The 27,350-nt window shown below is 54.4% G+C and overlaps 1 protein-coding gene across 2 annotated transcripts in view; it reads right to left on the bottom strand.

Annotated features, from left to right (window-relative positions):
• SMOC2 (SPARC related modular calcium binding 2) overlaps nt 1-27,350 on the bottom strand; it is a 150,689-nt gene that overhangs the window by 27,511 nt on the left and 95,828 nt on the right. For both annotated transcript variants that reach the window (XM_069487770.1, XM_069487771.1), the window contains exons 8-9: nt 20,717-20,903; nt 13,134-13,216 (exon numbers count right to left, since the gene is read on the bottom strand). In XM_069487770.1, the coding sequence (XP_069343871.1) occupies nt 13,134-13,216; nt 20,717-20,903 (270 nt within the window). The remainder of the gene's footprint in view (nt 1-13,133; nt 13,217-20,716; nt 20,904-27,350) is intronic.

The following is a 27,350-nucleotide window of genomic DNA, read 5'->3' as shown; positions in this document are numbered from 1 at the left end:
CCCAGGCTTTGTCCTGGGCCCTCCCGACCTCTCCTCGGGGAGGAATTTACGGAGCACAGGCGGCGCCACCAGCGCGAGCAGCCAGCCCTGCGCACGGGCCAGGAACCTCTCGCAAGGCCGGCAGCCCTGCTAAACAAGCAAGCCGAGCACAGAAGTGGGGATTTACGGAAAGGAACACAGTTCAAATAAAGGGATAATTTATGTTGGAAACAGGCTGTCGGGTTCGCATTTTCAAACTCAGGCCACTTCTCCAAGCTGCTCACTTGCGCATTTCTCAGGATTGAAACTGTTTCCCTGCTGTGACGTTCACAGACCCGACGCGCTCTCCGTTAGACACGTCACAGACCGTGGCTGGCGTGGGGGACACGAACCCAGGTTCACGTGGGAATGAAACGCTCTCACTTCATACTTCAGTCTTTATTCGTGTACTTCAGGTTATATTAATTAATGGCAGAAATACTTTCTAAACCCTAAACTTTCATTTGGGGGCTAGCCACAGGACGGCGGACTTTTCTCCCCACACAGTAAGTGGATGTTACTGTTCAGCTTCCAAGAACTTTTATGTCACAACAAGGCCCTTTGTTTTGTCAACATAAAATAGCAACAAAGTGAGCCCCCCTAAAAATGAGTTTGTTCAGGAATGAACAGGAATTGCAGTCCTGGAACACACGTGCACGGCAACTGTGGCCACAGGTGGGTACTGGTCACAGCTGCATCTCAGGGCACGGAGGAGCCCGCTGTGCCCCCTCACTGCACCTCCGTCACAGCACCTCTTCACTGCACCCCCTCACTGCACCCCCCTCACTGCACCTCCGTCACAGCACCTCTTCACTGCACCCCCTCACTGCACCCCCTCACTGCACCCCCTCACTGCACCCCCTCACTGCACCCCCGTCACAGCACCTCTTCACTGCACCCCCTCACTGCACCCCTCACTGCACCCTCTCACTGCACCCCCTCACTGCACCCCCTCACAGCACCCCCCTCACTGCACCCTCTCACTGCACCCCCTCACTGCACCCCCTCACTGCACCCCCTCACTGCACCCCCTCACTGCACCCCCCTCACTGCACCCTCTCACTGCACCCCCTCACTGCACCCCCTCACTGCACCCCCTCACTGCACCCCTCACTGCACCCCCTCACTGCACCCCCTCACTGCACCCCCTCACTGCACCCCCTCACTGCACCCCCTCACTGCACCCCCTTCACTGCACCCCCCTCACTGCACCTCCGTCACAGCACCTCTTCACTGCACCCCCTCACTGCTCCCCCTCACTGCACCCCCTCACTGCACCCCCGTCACAGCACCCCCCTCACTGCACCCTGACTGCACCCCCTCACTGCACCCCCTTCACAGCACCCCCCTCACTGCACCCCTTCACTGCACTCCCTCACTGCACCCCCTCACTGCACCCCCTCACTGCACCCCCTCACTGCACCCCCCTCACTGCACCCCCTTCACAGCACCCCCCTCACTGCACCCCCTCACTGCACCCCCTCACTGCACCCCCCTCACTGCACCCTCACTGCACCCCCTCACTGCACCCCCCTCACTGCACCCCCTTCACAGCACCCCCCTCACTGCACCCCCTCACTGCACCCCCTCACTGCACCTCCCTCACTGCACCCTCACTGCACCCCCTCACTGCACCCCCTCACTGCACCCCCTCACTGCACCCCCTCACTGCACCCCCTCACTGCACCCCCTCACTGCACCCCCCTCACTGCACCCCCTCACTGCACCCCCCTCACTGCACCCCCCTCACTGCACCCCCTTCACTGCACCCCTCTCACTGCACCCCCTCACTGCACCCCCTCACTGCACCCCCTTCACAGCACCCCCCTCACTGCACCCCCTTCACAGCACCCCCCTCACTGCACCCCCTCACTGCACCTCTTCACTGCACCCCCTTCACTGCACCCCCTTCACTGCACCCCTCACTGCACCCCCCATACTGCACCCCCCTCACTGCACCCCTTCACTGCACCCCCTCACTGCACTCCCCACACTGCACCCCCCTCACTGCACCCCTTCACTGCTCCCCCTCACTGCACCCCCTCACTGCACTCCCCTCACTGCACCCCCTCACTGCACCCCTTCACTGCACCCCCTCACTGCACCCCCTCACTGCACTCCCCACACTGCACCCCCCTCACTGCACCCCTTCACTGCTCCCCCTCACTGCACCCCCTCACTGCACTCCCCACACTGCACCCCCCTCACTGCACCCCCTCACTGCACTCCCCACACTGCACCCCCCTCACTGCACCCCCTCACTGCACCCCCTTCACTGCACCCCCTTCACTGCATCCCCCTCACTGCACTCCTTCACTGCACCCCCCTCACTGCACCCCCCTCACTGCACCCCCTCACTGCACCCCCCTCACTGCACCCCCGTCACAGCACCTCTTCACTGCATCCCCCTTCACTGCTCCCCCTCACTGCACCCCCTCACTGCACCCCCTCACTGCACCCCCTCACTGCACCCCCTCACTGCACCCCTTCACTGCACCCCCTCACTGCACCCCCTCACTGCACTCCCCACACTGCACCCCCCTCACTGCACCCCCTCACTGCACTCCCCACACTGCACCCCCCTCACTGCACCCCCTCACTGCACCCCCTTCACTGCACCCCCTTCACTGCATCCCCCTCACTGCACTCCTTCACTGCACCCCCCTTACTGCACCCCCCTCACTGCACCCCCTCACTGCACCCCCCTCACTGCACCCCCGTCACAGCACCTCTTCACTGCACCCCTTCACTGCACCCCCTCACTGCACCCCCTCACTGCACCCCCTCACTGCACTCCCTTCACTGCACCCCCCTCACTGCACCCCCTTCACTGCACCCCCTCACTGCACCCCTTCACTGCACCCCCTCACTGCACCCCCTCACTGCACCCCCCTCACTGCACCCCTTCACTGCACCCCCTCACTGCACTCCCCACACTGCACCCCCCTCACTGCACCCCTTCACTGCACCCCCTCACTGCACTCCTTCCCTGCACTCCTTGACTGCACCCCCCACACTGGGCCCTTTACTCTAACAGAGACAGACCAGAGCTGTTTAGTGTCCTGGTGACCATCCATCCTTGGAGTAGGAACAATGTTTATAACCTAATTCTTCGCTTGGATTGGATCACACTGAGCAACTGTCGTAATCACTAGATTTCGTACTTTTTGGTTGTTTTGCAGTTAAGGGACACATTTTTTCCCTCTCAGTACTCAGCCCACAGAAACAACCAACTACCTCTGGGTGAAACTGTCTTTCTCACGACTTCAGTGGTGTCCTGATCCCCACACTTGGCATCTTCACTCTCTGAAATGTAACAAAGTCAGCGGACAACGTTACAGTCTTTACGGGACGGGTAGAGGGGGCGGCTCTGCGTCTCTAAGGATCTGTGTACACGTGCATTTGCTTACCTAATCCAAGGAGACGTTACACATGTTCCAAAGTGCACACACTATTGCACAATAAAATTAAATTTAAAATAAATGTAAGGAAGTTAGCATAGAGAAAAATGAGAAGAGAGAATGTTGGTAGAACGTAAGAACTAGGTTAACACACAAAATGCATATTTGATATAGACGGAGCCACAAATTTGACTTCAGCAGCTCACAGAAGACTGAGAGCTGATAAACAAAAACTGCAGAAGTGATTGCACAGCAAGGAGATGAAACACCACACCTTTATCCTGAAGCCAGAGAGAGACCTTCCCTGTGCCCGCAGCATGCAGGCCATGTCCTGGGGGACCGCACTCTCACCCGCGTCTTGGCAAACAGCACGCAGTTTTCAAAGGGCAGCTGTATAATAAGCTGCTCCAGTTGTAGGCCTGTGGCACAGCCATGAAGCCAGGGACATCCGTCCCACCAGAGGAGAGATATATGCACATATCCCCTGCCCATATATATATGTCCACACACCCCATAGATACATACGTAGAGACACACACACCGCCATAAGTACACGTGTCTTCAGCTCCTGCTAACCCAGAGCCAACATGCTAGCAGACGAGGAAGTAGCATGTATCTCCCATGCAAATTTTCTATAAATGTTTCTCTTAGGCTGGGTTTGGGCAAATATCTAGCTCCTCCCAGGCTATGGGGGCCTGGGGTACCTCTTGTCTCTGAAGTTGGCTAAATGAAGAGCCGTTTGCCTTGAGAGTCCCATGAACTAAGACGCCCAAGCAAACACACCAGAGGGAAGAATGTTCCTTCCTTTCGGGGGCGGCTCGGCAGGCCACGGCTGGGCAGGCTGCAGCTCGGCAGGCCACGGCTGGGCAGGCTATGGCTTGGCAGGTCCACTAGCGCACAGAGCACAGGCGACCACCGTCCTGAGTGTCCATAGCCGCATCTTCAGCCTGAAACGTTTTAAGCAGGTGTAGCCAAACATACCCTCCAGCCACACCCTAAAATCCCAGTCAAGGCCAGTGGGTTCTGAGTGACCAACTCCCCGGTGAAGGTGCCAAGATAAACAGGCCAACGATGACCTGGCTCCGGGGACAGCACGAGTTAAGTTGCTATTCATGTCCTCTAACTACATGTGCGCCAGCAAATGACAGCGTTTGCTTGTAGAGCAATTGACCTACAGCACTAATTAGAGAGCAGGGACCAGACCTTTTATGGCCCCAAATTATGTCAAGCAGATTGTAGCAGCATGTTCTAGACAACAGGGACAAACCCAAGCGGCCACAGGCATGTTTGTGAGAATGTCACGGTCGAGTTTTCCCACTGACCGTGCCTGCTCTGATGTAAAAATGCAGCTACGTCCCACACTTTTCGGGACAACCTCAAGTCGTCTGGCTGTGCCTGCAGGAATCTCTCACACACTTGTTCCCCAGGAGAGAAAGGCAGAGCCCAGGGTGAGAGTGCAGGTTGTCCTGCCTTGTCCCTCACACCAGGCCACGGTGGCCCGGCCTGAGTCCCCATGCAGGCCACGGAGATGAGGGGTTGTCACGAGCCCATGGCAGGAGCGCGACGTGTCTGCGCTGCACCCACCGAAGCCGGAAAGTGAAAAGAATTAACTCCTCGGGGCTTGAGATTGGGTTTCCTCTAACCAGCGTCAGGAACTGGCCTCTGTAAGGTGGCGGGACTCCTGCGTCCCTCTGCCCGAGCGCTGCCCCGGCAGGGCGGGGTGAGCAGTTCTCCAGCTGCCGAGTAGCAGACAGCGGGTTTCGAGTTTCTGCAGCGAGGCAGCTCCTATCCTAGCGAGGACCTCGCTCACTGCGTGGCAGCGAAGGCAGACCGGCTGTGTTGACAATAAAGGGATCACAGGACGCAGAAAATGTCAAATCGAAACGCAAACCTCCATTAATAACTGCGGTAGACGCTGTTCATCGCACAGGGACACCGGGCTGTGGGGACCTCCGGACCCCGGGCGCAGCCTCACCTGCCTGGACCACCTGACCCGCCTCCCCTGCGGAGCCGCCCTGAGAGAGAAGGGCCTTCGGAACAGGCCACGCTGGTCTGTCACTAACGAGCCTCCCGTTGCGGGAGGGTTTCGTCTGGTTATGTAGAGTCCCAGTAAATCCAGATGAGACTGAGGAATGTCTACGTTAATAAAAATGAGTTGTGAGCCCATAAAAGCAAACTTGTTGTTTTCAAGTGCTCGCTATGTTTGGCAGGTTCTTAGAGTGGTGAATTATTTCAGATAAACTGCTTCGATAAAGAGAGAGGAATTATGTGCAATAGAACAACAATTGTTTCGCAATTAATTTAACATATTTGATGGCATTGGAGAACAGTTTATTCTCTCGAGCTATTGAAACTGTCACTGGAATATTGCTTACACTATTAATTTGTTGGCAGATGCTTTTATCATGATTCATATAAATCTAAACTTTCTTCCATCTCTCTTCCGCGTAATCATAACTTGCGAAGTAACCAAGGCCAAACTGACCAGATTTCATGACATCAGTAACACTCCCTGCCATCTTGGGGAGTTTCTTAATCAATGACACTTTAGGTTCAAAAGTTTGGCTTTAAAGGAAACAATAAACCAACTCAAGTCGCATTTCTTCTGTGACACAGGTGTCACCGGTATCGCCCAGAGCCCAGACACTCTGGTCCCTGCTGACGGCCATTTGGGTCAGGTCACAGGTCACCAAACGCTTGGTTCTCTGCCATTTCGCCAAATTGCTGGATATTTTGAGATGAAGACATTTATTGTACTATTATGTTGAGAACCAAGAAATCAAATTAGAGCCTATGAATTTTAGAAATTTTAAAACATTTTTAAAAAGCTAAACATTCGCAATGTGATTTCATCTCACTGGTTCTAGTTTACTAGTGTTTGTCCAGTCACAGCTGCGGGTCATTCCAGCGTCCCTGCCACGGCTGTGTCCGCCACGCAACGCTCTCGGGCCTCTGGCTTGAGAACCCATGTTCGCGAAGTGGGAGGGGCGTGCTCCTAATCCCCCTGGTGCACTCGGCGTCCTGAACACCCTGTGTCTCGCGTCCCCGGCACAGTTCAATCCTCTGCGTCTGCTCTGCTCTTCTCTAAACGCCCCACGCTGGTTACTGGTTCTTTGCAATCAAACGCCACCGAGTGAATAGTGAGACACGCGCTCTGCTAGCCAGGACCAGCTAGTCCGTACGGCCCAGCGCAGAACTGAGCATCCAGGGCCCACATTCTGAAATCAGCTCGTTCATGGCGGTGACACCAGAGCGTTGAACTGAGTGCGGGTCCCTTCGGAGCACCCCCAGGGCTGGCGCCCTCACAGAGTAAGGACCGTAGGCCCACTCAGGCTAGTGTCTAAAACCTGCCCATCTTCTTGGGTGGGAAATAAATGAGTAGATTAATTGTGCACAAATCTCAGATTATTTTGTCACTGGCAGACCCCACAAACTTGGCGATCCATGACAGGGCATCTCCCAGGTGACAACCTGTGTCCCGAGGACTGAAGCGGTAGTGGCGCCTCCTCACATCCTGAGTTGCAGGGCCATGCGGGAATTAAACAGTGCCAGGGATGGGACAGTGCCAGGGATGGGAGACCCGGGGCCGTTCAGGACGTGGAATGGACCCGTCTCCCTGGATCAGGAGCTGTGCCCCTGTGACCATCCCGTCGGGCTGAGAGACACGTCTCAAGGTCAGCAGACAAGACGGAAAATATCTCTGACTCATCAGAGCAGGAAATCTTCACTGGAAGGGACACGAAGGAAACGATCGCTCCAGCGTCCCGTCTCTTCTGAACTGCTTTGATCTAACGTATGAGACTGTCACCAACTGAGATCTCCGCGCTCGCCCTGGCGGCACATCCCAGGGTTTGGGAACACGTCCCCTCGTCCGCGGCCAAAGCAGGCGGGAGACAGCCGCACACACGGGCGATTTTCATCCCGATGCCGCAGTGTTGACAAACGGAAAAGGTGCCCAACACCTTCCTGTACGTCATTTAAAATTCTCAGTTGACATTTACTCTTCTTTCCTCTGTATGTGAAGGAAAAGAGAACGCCTTTGTCTCCTTAACTTTATTTGTTCTTATTTCGCTGTGAATGACCAATTCCCACAATCTCCCCAAAGCCTTCTCCAATTTCTCCTCACTCTTAAAAAGGGAGACAGAACATCAACTGAACTAAATATTCTAATAAAACCCTCAGAATTCTGCCAAGCATAGCACAATTATTACTTTTCCATTTTCCCTTTTGCATGCCCCTGCAAAGTATTTGCATCCTGTCAACTTTCTCTGAGGAACAGCAAGTGCTACGTAAGGGCTCGCTTAGCAACGGTTCCCCGTGTCTGCCAGGCCTGCTCCCAGCTCCCTGTAACCTCCTGTGACGCGTCTGCGAGACGGGACCAGCGTTTCAGGACGTTCCTGCAGATGCTGCCACCTGAGTGTCACCTGTTCCCAACCATTTGACCCCAGAGCCGCGGCGCCTGCCGTCCTGCTGTTTCTGTCTTACGAGGCCTTCAGGGTAGAAATGACACGTGTGATTCTCGTAACTGACTTTCATTCCGAGCCGTCTCCCTCAGGAAGACTCATTTAATGGTCCATTTCTGTGTTAGGCTTTCTAAAAAAAATGCCATTTTCTTCTAAAGGGTTAGTAAGCTTTTTCATCTACAAATTTAATTTCACAATGAGTCGTCAAGCCTAGTGACCCGAAACAAATTGATGCAGGCTCAGGTCACTCTTGCGAGTGTTGCCTTCCGAACCGCCCCTGGCACACGCAGAGGCGCAGACCTGAGTTTGCCACACCGCGTCACAAGCAGCGTTCTGCAGGCGCGGCGCCGCCACACAGCTCTGAAAAGCAAAGGGCTGTTTTAAACATCCACTCTGCGCACAGGGCACATTCACCCTAACCTCCCAACGGCCTTGGCCTCGCCCAGCCTCGGCGGAGAAAGACCACAAGTGTCGCTGGAAACGCTCCTGCCGTGGGCGCGGACCGAGGGCAGAGTTCACGGGGCCGCCGCGCTCCCAGGACCGGGGCTGCGCGTCTGCAGCGGGACAACCCGGTCCCCGCTCGGCTCAGGCTGCAGACCTGCGTCTGTGAATCCAGCATTTGCTCTGTCGCTGGCATTGTTAACGGGCGGAATATTGACGCCCCTTCTCCGCCTGTTTTAGGAGGGAGCCCCTCGCCGCTGCCTCTGCCCCGAGGAAGGTAAACGCCCAAGTCCCTGAGCGTCGAGCAGTATCTGGCACAAGTGCACGGTGCCAGCTCTAATTACCTTTTGGAAAATATCTCAAGCTATGTTGAGGGCGAGGTAAGGATCATTTTATGCTGCCTTGGAAAATCATAATTAATTCTGAAAAAATTTAGAATAGTGCTAAAATACTGCTTGAAAAATCCAGAGGCTGCCTTTGGGGTTTCTATTTAGTCAAAGATTATAACTTACCTGCCATGGTGCGGCCCTAAGAAAACGGCTGATCGTCACGCAGATGCGAGTCGGCTTCACGCCGCGGCTGCGGGCGAGGCCTGGCTTGTCCCTGGCGGCTGCTGGGCCCGAGAGCTGCCAGGACACTCGGAGAGAGGCTGTTTGACCAAAATAAATGCCTCTCCACACCCCCGTGCCAGATGGACAGGGCTCTGGCTGGGGCCCCGGCGGGAGGGGAGACCGTCCCCAGGTTGGCCAGGACCCCTGGGACGCTCCGTGCTGCGCCTTCCGCATCCCGCCGTGGGCCAGAGCTGCGCCCGCACTGTGACGGCCACAGAAAGGCCGTGTGGTCCCCACCCGCTGACGGAGGATCAGAGTGTCAGGCGGGGAGCCAGAGTCCCCAGCGGCTCACGGAGCACGGCTTTCTATCGGTGCCCTGTCTGGGCCACCGCATAGGCCACGCCCACAGGTACCACCTGACCGCGCTGCAGAAACCGACAACTACAGCAAGTAACTCCCGTCAGCAAAGACGAAATGAAGCAAAGGCCCAGAGGAAGGGGAAAGAGCCTGTTTATTCAACTAAAATCGCACCTGAGGATAAGCAAAGCCAACAATTGTGCTCAAGAATGAAAGATACAATCATCTGATCAATACAAGTTATAAGAAGTCATAAAATCCAAGCGGTAAAAATAACTCGCTTTGACTTCCCTGCAAATGTTAGTCCCCCCGTCAGCTCCTGCGCCGGCTCCCTGGGCGTCTCCCACCCCTGTTCCTCCCTCCCCAGGGCAGGAATCTGCCTCTGTCTTTGTCTTTGCCCCCATCTTTCCTCTGGCCATGTCTTGCTGGCCTCCGAGGGGTGCAGCCGGCCCCCCAGGGAGAAAAGAGGGCAAGGCTTTGCTGGCCCTCGCCATTTCCCTGGGCAGACGGAGCCGAGGACGGGGGTAAACCCAGCGCAGTGCCCTTCAGGCCAGAGGATCCCCACACACACGGAAGACCCCACTTGTGACGGATGCTACAGGCCCTCGACATAGCAAAGCCAGGTGGTCACAGTCCAGCAGCATCACTCTACACAGGAGCCAAATGGCATTACAGTAGGAGAAGAAAAACGGCTTAGTGTCACTAATGCGCCTGTTTTGGGGTGGTGGGACACCCCAATGCCCAGTCGCCACCTCTCAGGGGACCGTGCGAGGCCGAGGGCAGGGTCCACACCTGCGGAACGTGCTGTGTCCCGGCTGCCCGGGGAGGGCGTGTGCAGACAACAGCAGCCCAGGCCAGAAGGACGAGGACGGAGCCACGGGGAGCCCCGGGAGGACAGCTGAGGAGTGGGAGCCGGGCAGCAGGGCCCCGGGGACCGCAGCGCAGCCGCAAGTGTCCCTGCAGCCGCACTGGGCACAGGAGGCCAGGACAGAGCAGGCGGCCGCCATGACTCAGCAACTGGGGTGCGACTGGGCTGCCAGGGCAAACCACGTGGGGAATCCGCACAGGGGGAGGCTGCGGTCTGATGCCTTGTTTAGAGTTTCCACCACTCGAGCTTAGACTTCTCCCTAGAAGATACGACCATCCTACAAGGAAACTTACAGAATGAAACACGGATCTTCGAAAGCCAAAACAATGGCTCCAATCTCAGTACGTAACCCCGCAGGCCGGGCCTTCATCTCTTGGTCACAGGACAAAGTGCTGTCCTCCAGGACCCAATGGCGTCTGCTGTCAGCCGGGCTGAGCTAGGAAACCTGTTCCCGCTCCTGCCTGTGACAGGAGCACACGTGTGGCGGCCATCGGCCCCCCACAGTGAACTATGTGTGAGAAGATTGTCAGCTTTACGTGGAAAATAAAGGACCCTTGTTGGACAAAACACAGAAAGACAACTTCAAATGGAAACTGCACCTTTTAGGAAGAAAAGGTCGCAGCCCATCTGGGACTTGAAGAATCTGCCTGCCCAGTTGTTGCTGTTATTTTGGAAATAGGTTCCTCCTGTTCCCCAGGAGAGAAATCTGTTTCCTCCTGTTACCAAGAATAGCCTCTATCCCAGAGTTAAGACCTACTTGTTTTCATCCTAACAAGGATAATTATCTCCACATAATCAAACTGATTAAGTATTCATGGACAGCACACTCCCAAACATCCACAGCCACGGGATAAACCGACCTTCGCGCAGTGTGCATACCACGGCTTTGCTGCCGGAGAAATCTGGTTTTATCGGGGCTGCGGGCGAGGAGTTCGCATCTCTGTGGTGCCAGCCTTGTCGCCCCCCGCTGGCCCGGCAGAAGGGAGCCCGCTCTGTGGCTCTGCCCTGCACCCCCCGCGATGCAGGTGTTCTCCCGACACTCAGCGAGGACAACAGCGTCATTTCACATTTTTCCACATCAGTGACCATTCGCTCTCACCAGATAAACGACCAATTCAGTCTTTAATCGAGAACTCTTGTCTTGGGGTCAGGCCCTTGATTTCACCACAGGAAGATCTTCCCACCGAGTGCAGACACAAGAGGTAGCAGAAGTCACCTTCTGTCACACTCTCTCTCACCCACGAAGAGGAAAGCGTGATGCACATTAGACATCACATGCCTGTTACCTGTGCAAAGACGGCGAGAACAGTGCAGCTTGGCTGAAAAGTAATGCAGCTTGGTATAACCAAAAAAAAATGTTAAGCAGCTTGGACCCTTTAACAAGCATGTTGGTGGCAAAGGACAGATTGTTTGACGTTTAGATGACATGATTAAGACCAGTCAAAACCGGCAAACATCTATCTACTGAGGGTTTTCCATGCAGCGTGGTAAGTGTGTTATGTCTCTGTAGGAAGCGTACAGCCCCCCAGCGTTAATATCCGACTTCAGAGGCAAGAGCAGCACCAGATGATGGGGGAGAGGATTCCCTGCTGCCAGGAGCCTCACGGAGCTCGCAGTTCAGCTCCGGATCGAGCACCTCCGAGGACACGGCAGACCCTCCGCCAGGGATCCGCAGGGGTGTTGTGTCTGCACTGTTAGCGACTCCCCCGCACACCCAGGTGCAGAGAGAAGCCGGGCTCTTAAGCAAAGGCAAGCTGATCACACACACAGAGAAACACTAGGATGAAAACAACGCCTCGGAGAGATTCCTCAAACCTGCCCCGCTGGGAAGGGGACAAGCACGTCCCAGGACAAGCAGAGGGACAGAGGGGCCACTTGGACTCCGTGCTGGTGGAGAAGTCGTGTTTTGCTTCCCCGGAACCCTGTTCCGCCATCTCTGCCTCCTCCCTGCCACGTGTTTTTGTTCGAGATGTTGTTGGACAGATACAGAAACGTAGGAATGAAGAATTTACTTACTGGATGTTCTGGTCGTCCTACCTTTGTTTATAAGCAGAAAAACATCTTTACCTTTCAAAATTTAAGACCCTTTATCAGGGATAGTACGAACAACGCAGGAACTGCAAGTTTTCTGCCAAGGAACTTGTCCAGACTCTGCGTGAGACCAAGGTCAAACACTGCTGTCAGTAAAAACATTACACAGTGACGTTCATGGTCTCTGAGACTTCGGCTAAACATTCACAACCTGGGGATGTCTCATGAGCAGAGTGGATCAAAATGAAATAAAACAGAGTGTGGCTCTGAAGTGTCTGACCGATGGCGTCGAGTGGCCCGTGATGCCAGAGCTCGCCCCGACCCAGCCGAGGTCCGGACAGGACCTGGGCTGGGACCGCGCTGTGTCCGCCGGCGCTCTGCAACCCAGCAGCCGTTTCGCATCTACGCAAATTCCTACAAGGACGGCGGTTCCCTGACAGTCTGTAGGTTTAACTGCTATGGAATCATTTTTGATGTTTTGCTTTTTGATGAAAGAGAACATCTATGAACCATCTTTTTCTGGATGCTTTTTGTGATCATTACAGATTTAAACTCACTGCCTCTGTTTAGTTTCAAATGGTTCTTTGCAACTGAACTCACTTGATACATAGATTGAGCTCATGTTTTATTAAAATGTCAGAGAACGGCATTTGAATTATTGCTTTCTTTTAGGTAGAATAAATAAAGGATCCTTTTGACTGTGTATTTCAGAAGCATGAGGTTCCGCTGTGGGAATTTTCTGATTTCAGCGTGGCGTTTGCCCTTCTCTTCCATGTCTGACCTCGCACTTGGTGGCCTCAGGACTTTGCCAGCCACAAGTGACAGCAACCTGGGGACTCCCCGAGGACTTTACCTGCGGGACCCTCTTAATCTGCGCTGGGCTCAAGGTCCCAGCCAAGCCCTCTGCCAAGTGGAGCTGGATAAGCTCGGTTTTGTTCCAGATCTGCAGGAACCCTCGACGCGGGGCAGCGCCCAGCCCCCGCCCGCCCGCCGGGCCACTCACCCTGCAGCTGGCGGCCCTTGTACAGGTCCCTGGCTCTGGCCGGGTGCGCCCGGGCCGTGTTGTCGCATTTCGGCTGCTCGTACCTGAGGGGGAGGAAAGAGAAAGCACCTGGTTGGAGACCTTGGTACAGGAATTTTCTTTCAAGTGTCTGTGCCCGTCCCTGACCCCGGCACCCAGCACGGCATGTGGCTCTGGTGTGGCAACGCCCTGGCTTGGTTCCTGTTTGCTCCTTTCTGCAGCTCGGTCGAGGGGCTGCTTTCCCACAGCCGCAGGGAGAACATGCGGAGACCCCTGCCCCGTGGCCAGGCCGCTCCGGGTGCAGGTCCCGAGACCAACCACACGCCCACCGGCTGCCAGCACCGCCCGCCTGCTGCTCACGACTGTATGAAAAGTGCGGACAGAGAAGGGCAGGGAGGGGCCGTGAGAGCCGGAAGCGTGTGTGAAGGAGGGCGGCGGGCCGGCCGCTCACCCCCGGGAAGGATGCAGCATGGCAGAAAGAGCCTCAGAACGGGACACTGATACGTTCTCTAGTCCTAGTTGCTCGAGGACTAACTCACTTTCAGTACAATTCATGAAGCTGAAAAAGTTTGTCTCAGTGTTAAAAAAAAATCTACTTCTGGTCCCAGCACTGATAGAAAACTGCAGAGAAGCCCGTCTGTGGGGGCTGGGGGCTGACGCCCAGGCAGGCAGGTGGCCGTGGCGGGTGGGCACGGGCGCTGGGTGGGGCAGGCACCTGGGAGCCATGGAACTGGCCGTGGGGGGTGGCACCTGGGAGCTGTGGAACTGGCCGTGGGGGGTGGCACCTGGGAGCTGTGGAACTGGCGGTGGGGGGTGGCACCTCAGACCCAAATCGTGGACAGCCAGGTGCGCACTGGCCCCACCCTCTTGACAAGTGCTGCTGTGCTCCAGACACTGCGGTGCCGGGGGGACCCTCCCATCTAGGGAGGACACAGACGACCAAAATGGAGCATGTGGTGGCTGTGAGACCCTGCCCCCCAGAGTCCGGACTTCAACCGGGACAGTCGGCCCAGGGACCGGCGTCTGCAAGCCAGAGTCCCGCAGCTTTGACTGAAAGTCGAGCTTCTCACAGGCTGGTCCCAGACGAGGACTGGGCAGGTCCGCTCCTGGGAAGTGGGGCGTCCTCAGACGGCATCACCCGGCCCCTGTCTGTGGAATCCCACCACCGGGACAAGTCCCCCCAGCCGCCTCCCTCCCCCCCACTGGCTCTGCAGCCCCCCAGCCGTGCCGTCTGGTGCTCTCCTGGCCACCTGCCCTCTGTAGGAACGTCCATCCCGGGGGTCTCCTGGGGCCCTGGGCCACCCACGTGGCAGGTGATGTTCTGAGGGGAGAGCAGCGCCCGCCAGCACCATCACAGCCTGGAGCACAGGTGTCGTCCAGGGCCTCGGGAGAGACTTCGTGAGAAGTGCAAATGGCACGCGTGTCCATCGGTTAGTTCCAGCTTATGAGAGAGCACATGTAGTGTTAAGTTTTCCATTCTCGAGATAGTTGGTCTCGGTTCCTTCCAAATTGCTGCAAAAGGCATTAATTCATTCTTCTTCATGGCTGAGTAGTACGCCATGGTGCAAATATACTACACTTTGTTAATCCACTCATGAATTGATGGGCACCTGGATGCCACATCTTTGTAACTGTGAATTGTGTCTTGCAATAAATATTCGAGTGCAAGTGTCTTTTTGATAAAATGACTTATTTTCCTTTGGGTAGATACCTAGTAGTGGGATTGCTGGATCAAATAATAGGTCTACTTTTAGTTCTTTGAGGAATCTCTACACTGTCTTCCGTAGGGGTTGTACTAGTTTACAGTCCCACCACAGTGTATAAACATTCCTTTCTCTCTGCATCCACACTGGCATCTATTGTTTTTAGACTTTTTAATAAAAGCCATTCTAACAGGACTAAGGTGATAGATATCTCATTATGATTTTAATTTGCATTTCCCTAATGATCAGTGACATTGAGCATTTTTTATATGTTTTTTGGCCATTTGTCTATCTTATTTTGAAAAAACTTCTGTTCGTATCTTTTGCCCACTTTGTAACGGGGGTGGTAAGAGCACAGCACCTCTTCTCCCCACTCTGAATCTTCTAACTTTGGAGCAAGTGGAAGCCGGTGCCCTGGATGGCCATTCCGGTTTTGTTCCAAGTCTGGACTGGAGATGTGCTAAGAATCCTATCACTGATGCTAATACAAAAATACATATTTAGGTAACAGCCTTCTTCTCTCTTAAAAGGGGAGCGTGAAATGCCTGTACCTTGCAGAAACAGCGATCTCAAGAAATAGCGTCAATGCCTTTGACATCTCAAATTTAAAAATAATTAAATTCAGCTTTGACATCCATCGCCCTCCGTTTCAATAGTGTCTGTTTTAATTTATTCATGTAAGAAAAAAGAAAGAAAGGAAGGAAGAAAGAACGCCCTTCTCTGTGCTGCCCGTACACAGCAGGCTGCCCGCCAGGGAGGAATGCAGTCGCACGCCCACGTGGCCACGTGTGCACGTGTGCACGCCAAGGGGGACAGCTCTGGAGGCGGGGACAGAGGCTGCCCTGACCCAAGGTAGGAACAGACGGCAGGTGGACGGCCAAGGGGAAATCTCCCTCTTCTGGGCACTAGTGTAGTTGCTGGCAAGCAGCCCGATCCCCACTGGATCTGACAGCCATCCTGGCCATCCCGGCCATCCCGGCCATTCCAGCCATTCCGGCCATCCCGGCCATCCTGGTCATCCCGGCCATTCCAGCCATCCCGGCCATCTCAGCCATCCCGGCCATCCTGGTCATCCCGGCCATTCCAGCCATCCCGGCCATCTCAGCCATCCCGGCCATCCCGGCCATCCTGGCCATTCCAGCCATCCCAGCCATCCTGGCCATCCCGGCCATCCTGGCCATTCCAGCCATCCCGGCCATCCCGGCCATCCTGGTCATCCTGGCCATCCCGGCCATCCCGGCCATCTTGGCCATCCCGACCATCCCGGCCTTTCCAGCCATCCCAGCCATCCCGGCCATCCCGGCCATCCCAGCCATCTTGGCCATCCTGGTCATCCCGGCCACTCCGGCCATCCTGGTCATCCTGGCCATTCCAGCCATCCCGGCCATCTTGGCCATCCCGGCCATCCCGGCCATTCCAGCTATCCCGGCCATCTTGGCCATCCCGACCATCCCGGCCTTTCCAGCCATCCCAGCCATCCCGGCCATCCCGGCCATCCCAGCCATCCCGGCCATCCTGGTCATCCCGGCCACTCCGGCCATCCCGGCCATCCCGGCCATCCCAGCCATCCCGGCCATCCCGGCCTTTCCAGCCATCTCCCCATGGTAGGTAGTGGCCCTGCTGAAACGTGCCCCTCTGCCCCAGCTTGCTCGCCTACCACAGGGGCCTGGACTCCGTCCTCCAGGGCATCTGCGCACCAGGCCAAGACTTCGATCCCAACACAAAAAGGCAGGAGAACTAGGAGGCGCTGCAGCCTCTGTCCCCCTCACTGTGTCAGAGCTTCCCGCCAGAGACTGCGGCGGGGGCTCTGTCTGCCGGGGACAGGCAGCACGGTGTGCGTCTGTGCTCCCTGAGCAATGCTCCCCAGTGCTCCTGCCTGGCGACACGAGGGGGACAGGGCCAGCATATACAGGGTGGTGCGTTTTGTTTTCATAGCTTCTTCCTGTTGTTGACTTTTTAGGTTTTTCTTCCCCATCAGGAAACACTGAGGGTGGCTGAGGAAAACACTAGCTGCCTACCCAGGTATAAGTCAACACTGTCAAGCGTCTCCCCGGAACTGCTTATTTCAGACAGTCACATCAATGCCACACGGGGCATTTACACAGTGGTGCAGACGACTTTCTGTGACTTCGCTGCTCCGTCACAGCAGAAACTGGGGGAAGCAGGGCTGGGGACGCTGCCTGGCGACTTACCAGACACGGCCCCGTGCTGACGACTGACGGGCCCCCCAGCGTCCCTGTCTGTCCAGATGAGTTTAAGCCGCTTCCCTTTTTCTCGCCAGCGATAGGCTTAGCCATGGCACACGATCCAATCCTGGCCAATGATCCGTGAGTTCGATTGGCTAGGGGACTTCCAGGGAAGGTATTTTGGGCTCCTCAGAAAGAGACGGGTTCCTGAGTCCTATGAGCACTGTGCGTATGGCTGAGACATCCGGAGCTGTTGCAGTCACCTTATGACCAAGAGGGGAACCTGCCCGAGGGCTGAGCCCACAGAACAAGGATGACAGAACAGATGGGAGATGCCGTGTCCTGGGCAGCATCGCCAGATGACAGTACCGCCCACAACTGAGCTCGCCCCCCACGCCAGCACCTCTTCGAGAGGAACCTGTGTGGCTGTTCACGCCCGTTTGTCAGCTTCTCATCTCAGTGCTTGGAACCGAAGGCTCCCTGGTCCACAGACCAGACCTCCTGCTCCAAGCGCCTGGATTCCGGCGCTGGGAATCCACCGTGCAGGCTGCTTCCACTAGCTCTGGCTGGGCCGTCGCTCGCTCCCCGGCTTCAGTGTCAGCACTGCAGGGGTCACCCCGTGATCCCGTCCGTGGTACGTCCCTGTCCCACTGTCCCACTCCCGACCCGCGTCTACTTTCCTCCGGAGCACGCGTCATGCACATGCTCACTCACACTTGGCTCGTCTGTGCATGTTTTACTTATTATCTGTCTCCTCCCTTCAGAACGTGAGCCCCACGGGAGCGTGCACTTTGCGTGCTTGGGTCACTGGTGCGTCTGAGCCGCTAGCACAGGGCCTGGAACACTGGGGACGTTCAGGTGTCTATCCAACAACAGTGAGTGTACAGATACGAGTGGTTTTGCAGAGCTGCTGAGAGACCGAATCACTTCTTCACTGAACAGTCCCAGCAGCTACCCGCGGGCGACCACGTGCCCCGTCCCGACGTCCAGGCTCTGCTGTCTGTCTCTGGCTTTCGTCTGCTGTCTCGCTGGGCCCACCCCGTCCCGACAGTGCCCCTCCTCCTTCATGCGCACCAGACTCCCCCACCCCAGGACGCCACACGCCCTGCCCTCCGCCCGGACCCCCAGTCTGGCTGTGACCAGCGGCACCATCTTGGCCTCGGAGGGTCCCGTCCCTGAAGCCGCCCCTCGATGTGCCCACCGTGGCCTCCACGTGTTTTTGTCTCTCACCTGTTTGATCGTTTGTGTGAGTGAGGAGACCCTGTTGGGGGGGTTCTCCCCCTGCGCTTTTCTAGAAAAATCAAGACTTTGCTGGACACAGAACCTGCTCTGTGTGGCCGTGGGCACCAAGGAGCTGACCCCATGCCAGCCCTGGGCCTGGAGACAGGAGCACAATGGGCCCTTCCTCTTCCTCACGGCCCAGGCCAGGCCGGGTCCCGGCACATGGTGACCTGCCAGCCGGTCAGAGGGAGGACAAGGCCACTGCAGGCGGGTGGGGGAGGTTTTCTTGATATCAAAAGAGAAACAACCTTTTTCTTCCAAAATATGTGGTTGCAGCTACATATGATACTTCTAGAAACTGCGGCATGGACAAGCCACAAAGCCTGCCACGGAGTTGGAGACGGCAGAGCAGAAAGGAAAAAACAGCTCATTGCAATCAAGCCTTTGAGCCGCTGAAGTCGCCCAGAAGGTCCTGCCGCCCCCGTGCAGTGTGTGGCTCCCAGGTCCCAGGACGGGGGGCGTCTGAGGATTTTGTCAGCCGCGAGGGAAAGCTGTCCAGCTGTGAAAAACGTTCCTTATCTGACGCCCCCACGCAGAAAACAAACCCCATGGGGAGACCAGACCTCATCTGTCCCGGTGTTTGAATGTCCTGCCAATCACTATTTGTGCTCAACAAATGAATGAAAAATGACAAGTATAAAAATACAGCAGGAGTCTAAGTGGGCTTCTCCCCATGGTTTAATTTAATGCCCTTTCTGGAAACTGCAGGAAGAGAGAGTTACTCCCTCCTGTAGGCAAAAGTAGGGCCAATGAGAACTGGACACTTTTCTTTCTGCCATGAAACCAGATACGGTTCGGGAAGGACGAAATGGGGACGGATGGATGGGAAGAGAGGGGTTGTTAGTTTCTGGTGAGGCGTTTTGTAAGCATGTCTGCAGGTTCTTCAAGGATAACGTGGTAAGTGCTGACCTCATCGTCGGAGCCAGAGTGAGCAGTTCTGGGGCTGACAGCTTGAGGGTTTTCGTTGGCCGGTGCAGGCCAGCGTCTGCCAGGACACTTCGCCCCTGCTGGGAGACGCAGGGGCGCAGGGCCGGGCCACAGCGGGTACGGCTGGAGCTGGGGAACAAATGTCCCCCCAAGTATACAGGAAACCAGCCAAAATCTGAAACATGCAGAAACACCACTTCCAAGAAAGGTTTCTTAGAAAACAGTATCCCCTATATACATATGCACAGGGACCAAAAAAAAAAAAAAGTTCTCAAACCAAAACCTTGGAAAGATTTATGTTCTCTCCAACCGCGCAGAGCACACTTGTCTGAAACAAGCCCCTGTGTCAGCCCAGCCCGGAGTAAGCCAAACCGCAGCCGCTGGCCTCGGAGCCCTGCTTGGACCCCGCTCCGTGCGGCCTCCTCTGCGGGGTGCGGCTCGGAAGCGCACGGCCTTCCAGGGCGCTGGGACGGCGGGCGCTGGCCGCGGGGCCACCACAGTTCCCAGGCAGGGCTCCTGAGGTCACCGGCCCTGCTGCACCGGCCAGGCTGGGCGGGTGGACTCGATCTTGGTGAAACAAGCGTTAGTTCCCGAAACCTGCACGGATGTTCCCACCTCTAAATGCCCAGTGGTTATTCTTGAAAAACTCAGGGAAATAATTTAGGAAGCGTCACATGCCCATGCCTAGGCACTAGGGGTGAGGTCAGTGGCTAAATCTGATATATGTGAGAGGCAATATTTTCATAAATTTGTAAACTATTTTTATATAAATCTAAGAAAAATCAAAGGCAAATTCATATAACAAAGCGCTGCAAAAACGTCTCCACTCATCGTACGACTTCCACGGACAAATAACTCGTTCTCCAGGTGCTGCCGTGAAGCTATTTGCTGTGCTCAAACTCACAGGAAGCGTCAGTGAACAGCTGTGCTCGTATCCAGACCCTCGGAGACCAGGACGGCCCTGCCCTCCCCCTCGGCGGTAGGTTCAGGGCACGCGTGTCCGTATGAAGCCGTCCCGAGCGGGCGGCGCTTTCAGCCCAACATTAGGTCTTTGCCAAAGCCAGGGCACAGGGGCTGCGCGGTCGCCTGCCCCCTCCCCAGTGCCCGCCTGGCCCGACACCAGCGTCTCAGAGCCGTCCCGCCCCGCAGGAGGAGCAGCACTGCCCACCGCGGCCAGCCCCCGCTCTCCAGCGCCTCTAAGCCAGTTCTTAGCGACCAGTAGAGAAATGATGCCCTCTAGTTCCCGAGAGCCAAAGCCGTCCGTGTCCCCAGGTGGTCCCTGCACAGAAACTGAGGACATGGCTGACACTCAGACAGCCGCCACTTGCAGGCCCAGCCTGCCCAGCCCGACCCGGCCGGGAGGTGCCGGCCTCACGGCTGACGGAGACTGGGGGTGGGCGGGGAACGGGGCTCTGCCTTCCCGACGCTCACGCCTCAGCCTCCCCGCCGCCCCTGGGGTGCACTTTACCTCGTGGACGTGCCGGGAATGGGGCGGCCCGTGTCCACCAGGACGCACCAGCAGTACCCCGTGGAGGGGTGGCACTGCACCGGCTTGTAGAGGCCGCCGTGAGCACACTCAGGGATCACCACGTTGTCGTTCTTGGGCTGCTTGGCCTCCTCGAGGGCGGACTGGTGCTCCTGGTCACAGGACGACACTGGGGTGAGGAGGGAGACAAAAGCCAGGTCAGCAGAGCCAAGGGGGCGTCTCACGCATGGAGCCGGCAGAAAGGTGCGACTGGGGGCACCGAGGACTAGATGAAGAGGGTGTGGCCACTCTGGGGCTCAGAGAACCAGGAACATGTGGGGCCCCACGTCCCGGTGGCTCCAAGGTGCCCCCGCCATCACCGACCCACACCTGGAGTCTGTGGAAAGGACGGACACTCTTTGCTGAGCACACAGTGAGCTCACGGTCCGCACGGCAGTCGCCTTGGACAGGTGATCCCCAGGTGGTCTGGATGCCCCGGGTCGGAGCCAGACCCGAGGCTGGAAACCGCCTTTTCTGTGCTCCAGAGCACATGCCAAGGGGGCACGAGCCGAGCGCCCTGGGGTGGGAGCTTGTCTAGTCTCAGGAGAGCCCTCGTGGCCCCTCTCACACGCCAGCACCCGCCGCCCACGCCCTCTGCCAGTGGGAGCAGCGCAAGCTCCACGCGCCCACCTGGATCTAAGCAGAACAGGCTCTCAACGTACCCAGGCTGATCAGCCCCAAATGGTGGAAATTTCCACTGCAATGTGTCTGAAACAAGCTTCGCCACTGGGAATTAGTAAAGAGTAACAGTATTCTATTAATATTACTATCACAGGGTATTCTTACTCAGGTCTGTGAACCAGGCACTGTGCTCCATGAATACTGAAACTCATTCACATAAAAATAAAACAACGGCTTTTAAAAATTTCAGCATGATGCATTGCAATGTATAAAGGTTTGCCTCGTTTTATGTTAATAAACTTGGTTTCTCCTTAGTGTTTAGACGTGTCTATTTATATCCATTTTCTGCTGCAAACAGCTAAGCCAGGAATACTTTAGCGTGTGTGTGTGTACGCTAAAGACACACGCGGATGTGCACACACACGCCTGACCGGCCGCAGCGCCCGGGAATAGAGACCTTTCCTGACCTTTCTGGCACAGCGGGAGCGCCAGGCGGGATGGCCGCGGGGAGAGCCCCTCCATGAGGCTGAAAGTGAGAGGAACGGCAGGGCCGGGCACCCAGGATCTCTCTCCCGAATCGGAAGTCACTGTCGATAAGGTGTGCTCTGAGCCTGCTTTGTAACTGACCCCCTAGGGCAATGGGGTCTTAGGACCATAAAGGTGACACCAAGCAGGTGGGACACATGAGGGAGCTGAGTGTGTCTCTGTTTCAAGACCACCCGGCCGGAGCCGGTCGCTGCAGGGGTGGCGTGGGGGAGCCGCAGTGCCAGGCACAGGGGTTGTCCGAGGATCAACGAGATCGTCCCTGTCCTGTCCTGGCATAGTGACGGTGCTCTGCACCTGCCAGCTATCACGTCACTGTCTTTCCAATGCTGAAAGGATACCTGGCCCATAACAGGCTCTCAGCAAATTTCTTTTGAGATAATAAATCATAGTAATAATATCAATTGTTAGAAAATCACCTACATTTCAGCTTCTCAGTGATTCTATTCACAAAGCAAGGATAATGACATACATAATTTTATGGTGAATTCATTACTGACTATATTACCAAATGCTGCCATTAGAGTTTTAAAAAGTATATAATTTTGTGCATTCACTGGAGATGTACAAAAATAAATGTTACTGTTTAGCTTCTTCCCTATTTCCTATTCCCAGATGACTAACAATCATTCCCCGCTCTGGCCCTTGGTGCTCTCAGCCCGTTGCAATCGTGGCTGGTGACGACTGAAGCTGTCACTGCCTCTGTCCAGATCGACACTTGCAGGGTGACCCCAGACAGACGCCAAACGTCACCCAAATGCCACAGCAGGTGCTCAAAATGGGTTTAATGATCAAAAGAGAAGAAGAAATTGGTCATCAACTGACATTTCATGTCAATTGTGCCTTATAAGTTCTGCACCTCCTTTTGTATACTCTAGATTTTGTTTAGTAAACACATGAGACATAAATAAACACCCCCCCCCCGAGTTAATACTCTTATCTTAAAGAGGATTTTGCCCCAACTATAACTAGGAAATTGGTATGAAATTAAAATGACAATGATTCATGTTTCTTTCTTAATTGTTCCATAATTTACTTTAGATCGAGTGAACAGACGAAAAAAGGTGCTGAGCTCAACGCTGCTTGGGGTTGTTTCTTTGTAGAGACTGTTGATGGATCACGAGGGAGCCCCCCACCCCCACTCCCCGGGCAGGGCCAGCCCCGGTGGCGGCAGCTGCAAAACCCCTCCCTCACCGACATGGTCACCGGGCGCTCGTTCAGAAATGTTATTAGTGCACAGAATTTATGGTGTGATTATCTGGCCACAGAACATTCTTCATGCTCCATCCAAGGACACACTGTATCTATAGAAATAGTTGTGGGAAATTCTTGCAGTGTAACTCTTGTGGGTTTTATGTCATATTGGAAGGCTAATCATGAAATAATATCGAATAAACCAAAAACCTCTTAAAATTTGCTGAGCATGTTGTAAGTATCAAAGCTCTTGCAGCGGAGTCAGACGACAACCCACGTGTGTTTGCACCCGCGTCGGGGTGGTGAGGGCCGCTAGCACACACAGGCCGCCTGAGGAACCTGCCTCTGCGTGAAGAACTCAGCTTACTGCAGAAATTCAAATCACGTTTTCTTCTAGCAAAGCCGTGATGAAGGCGAGGGTCCCGCGACAGGCTGCGGAGACACCGCTGGGGCACAGGGCGAGCGCCCGCTCGAGACGCAATCCGCCAGTTATCTGCTTTAACAACCGTGTTTTAAAGAAAGCTCACCTTCGTAAAGTTGGTGGAAAGTCCATTAAAGAAAATACTAGTTCATTTCCTGAACTAGTATTAGATGTTTGTGACTTATAATGTGCCTGACAGTTTGTCCAAATAATACAACCAAAGGGAATTTAGATTATACCAAACAGCTGCCAGACATTTATGAACTTAAAAACTACTAAATGCTTCTCGTATTAACCACAGGCGACCTGTGGTTTCAGGAAGATGATGCCTGAAGCATTTTGTGGGAAACAATGACAAATCGCATCCATGCTACAGAGAAAGATCTCTGGATTTGGCCACATTTCAAGAAATTCTATGCTGCGTGTGTGTGTTTCTCTGGCCAGCACATCTCAAGAGCTTTGCATTAACATTTAGAGCTTTGTTGTTCACCCTCCAACAGGCAGAGGCTCCTGAGGCGCTTTGGAACCACAGAAGTAGCTGAAGCCGCCCCCACGGTGACTGTCCCCAAGCCAGTGCCGTGGAGATGGGATTCCCAGACACCGGGGCCTTGCTGGGGCCCAGGGCCACTTCTGCTTGCTGCCAGGTGCTCTGCGTGCTGCTCAGGTACCTGCACCCTTGCAAGGACGCCGCTCCCGGCCCCGGATTTGCCACCCCGGGTCTGTCCTGCTGTTTGTCACTGGAGAGGTCACCAGCCTGCTGGCCGGATGCTACTGGTGTGAGTTGCCAAGGGACTCTGTGTCTCATTTCTCCACGTCCCTCTCCTCTTGGCACAATAGACTTTCCCAGACACACCTTGTTTGCAAAGAACCGCATAAAACTGTCACTCAGGAGCAGCCAGTACCTCGAGTTGTTCAGGAACATGTTACCAGAGTGGACGGGGTGCCCCACGTCACCCCAGCAGGTCTTAGCTGTCAAGTAAATGGACACTAAGTGCAATGTCCGTGATGTTTACATTGATTCATATCTACCTTACGCTGGTGGATTCTAATTTGTGTCTACCCCCATCTTCTTGTTCATTCCATGTTGAGCAAGAAGAGGCAACTAAGTGAATCTAATTTGCAAAGCCAAAAAGTTTTTAAGCCTGAGGTCACCTTTCCAAAAATATGGCAGGTGCGCAGTTGGAACGGGGAAGAAGAAACAGGGTGAGGATAGAGCGACATCTCAGCTCAGCCCCAGCCCGGCCGGACTCTCCTACGGTCTGAGTGTCGGTGCTGGGGGAGCCCTGGGAATGAGCTACGTGCCCCCGACGAAGGAGATCGGGGGGCTGCTCCGTCTACCCGGTGAGGACACTGTTTACGAACCCAAAGTGGACCCTCACCAGACATCAATCTGCCAGTTTCTTGATCTTGGACTTCCAGTCCCCAGAGCAGTGAGAAGTAAATCTCTGTGGTTTATAAGCCTCCTGGTCTATTTTGTTAACACAATATCAAACCTGTCTCGCTGCTTCCTAAGCTGGTCAAGAGTTGCTAATGGAACGATACACCAGTGTGTTTGCAAAGGGGACAACGTGTCCTGCAAAACGGAAGGGACTATTTCAGATGCCAAGCTAACACCCAGTAACTCTTTTAGTCACTGCAATAGCATTGTATCCTCTGTGCAGATGTTCTCAGCTACAGGAAAATCATCAATCTTTTGAAAAGAAGATTTAGTTGTACATTTTTACTAAGGTGAACTATTTCATTAATTAAATGGCAAAACTCCCAGGAAACCAGGAATAGAAGAAAACCTTCTTTATCTGACAAAGTGCATATTTTTTTTAAAAGCCTAATTAAGATCATAGTTAATGACAAAAGCCTGAATGCTTCCACTGTAACATTGTAAATACACCACTTATTTTTATAATTACTCTGAAGGTCCCACAAAGATAACCAAGGAAAGAACGTGAAATCCGTAAGGATTGGAAGGAAAGATGCAGACTGTGGTTAATCACACATGGGACATGATAGGACTGTGCGTGTTAAAAAAAGATTCTAAAGCGTTTACAAAGAAAGACTGCTAGAATTAATAGTGAACATGGCAAGGTCCCACGATACGAGATCAACATGCAAAAGTTACCTCTATTTGCATATACTGTCAATGAATCATTGGAACCTAAAAAAATCCAAATGTCATTTGCTCTAACATCAAAAACAAAAAGCACTTAGAAATAAATTTATGACAATATGTGCAAGGCATTAAAAGCTAAAGAGCATTATTAAAAAAATTAAAGAAACCCTCAATAAATGGAGAGATATACCGTGTTAATAAATGAGTAACATACTAATGTTAATTCCCCTACAAATTGATTTGTGGATCCAACATAATTCCTATCAAAATTCTAGGAAGCTCTTTAGTAGACACTGACGTGTTGGTTCTAAAATGTATAGGGAAATGCAAAGGACCTAAGACGTCCAAAGCTTTCTTCTAAAAGAACAGAGCTGGAGGGTGGGTATGACCTTACTTAAAAAGTCATCATAAAGCCAGTTGTCCAGCCAGTATGTTAGCAGGCTGAGGATAGCTGGATAGTTGAACAGAAAAGAATAAAAGTTATAAGTAGACTCAAAGCTATGTGTTCAATTGGTATTTGACAAGGCGCCAAAGCAATTCCACGAGGGAAAGTCTTCTCAACAAATAATTCCAGAACAGTGGGATATCCAAATGCCAACTACCGAGAAAAAAGCCTAACGCACACCACACATAAAATTTATTAGAGATAAGCTAGAGATCTGAACACAAAAGCTAAAATACAAAGACCATAAAATAAAATGCAGGAGAACGTGACTGTGACATTGGTTTCGACAGAGATCTCCAGGGCAGACGCAGAAAGCGCTGACCACAGCAGCGACACGTGGCAAACTGGACGTCATTAAAATTTAGGACTTACGCTCACCAGAAGATGCCATTAAGCAAGTGAGAAGGCCAGCCACAGCCCTGGAGAAGGCATTCCTAACACATACACCTGCCAGAGCTTCCCGGTCATATAAGCAACTCCTACAGATCAATACAAAAGACCAACAAGCCAACCTAATCTTTGCAAAGTTTGAAATAGACACTTCAAAGTGAAAAAGATGACTGAACAGTAAGTACTTGAAAAAACTGTTCAACATCATCAGTCGTCATGGAAACGCACATAAAAACCACAGTGAGACATCACCACCCGCCTGCTGGAGGGGCCCAAATCGGAAACGCCCGCCCGACGTCGCAGAGCTCTGGGACCACGGCAGCTCCAGCGAGCTCCTCCGTGAGTGCGGACGGGTAGGACCGTGTGGAAACCTGCTCTTCCCTGTGTCTCCAGGAGTAATTAAACACACACTCACAGAGTCACTAGTACGAGAACGCACATGGGGTCTTCGTTTGTAATAGCCCCAACCTGGGAGGAAAAACAAAATATCCGTTACTTGGGAAACGCGGAAACCAAGTGTGGTGTGTGCACACAGTGTGCCATCACACATGTGCACTGCGGGCAGTGAGTAGGCAACACACACGGCCACCAAGGATGAATCGCAAAACGTCACACTGACCCAAAAGGGACGAGACGGAGGGAACCTCGTGCGTTATTCCATCGGCATGGAGCTGGGGACGGGCAGGAGACATACCTGGTGATTGGAATCGAACAGCAGCTGCTTCCACGAGCAAAGAGGCACCGACCGGCACGTCACCGGGCAGCTCTCGGGGAAGGACGTGCCGCCCGCCCTGACTGAGTGTGTCACCTGGGCAGGTGGACGGGCCACGCGCACCTCCCTGCACACTGCTGCCCA

The sequence above is a fragment of the Eulemur rufifrons genome, chromosome 15 (assembly GCF_041146395.1).
Source record: "Eulemur rufifrons isolate Redbay chromosome 15, OSU_ERuf_1, whole genome shotgun sequence".
NCBI lineage: Eukaryota > Metazoa > Chordata > Mammalia > Primates > Lemuridae > Eulemur > Eulemur rufifrons.
Note: the sequence above shows the minus strand (reverse complement) of the source record. Positions and strands in the feature narration are given on the sequence as shown.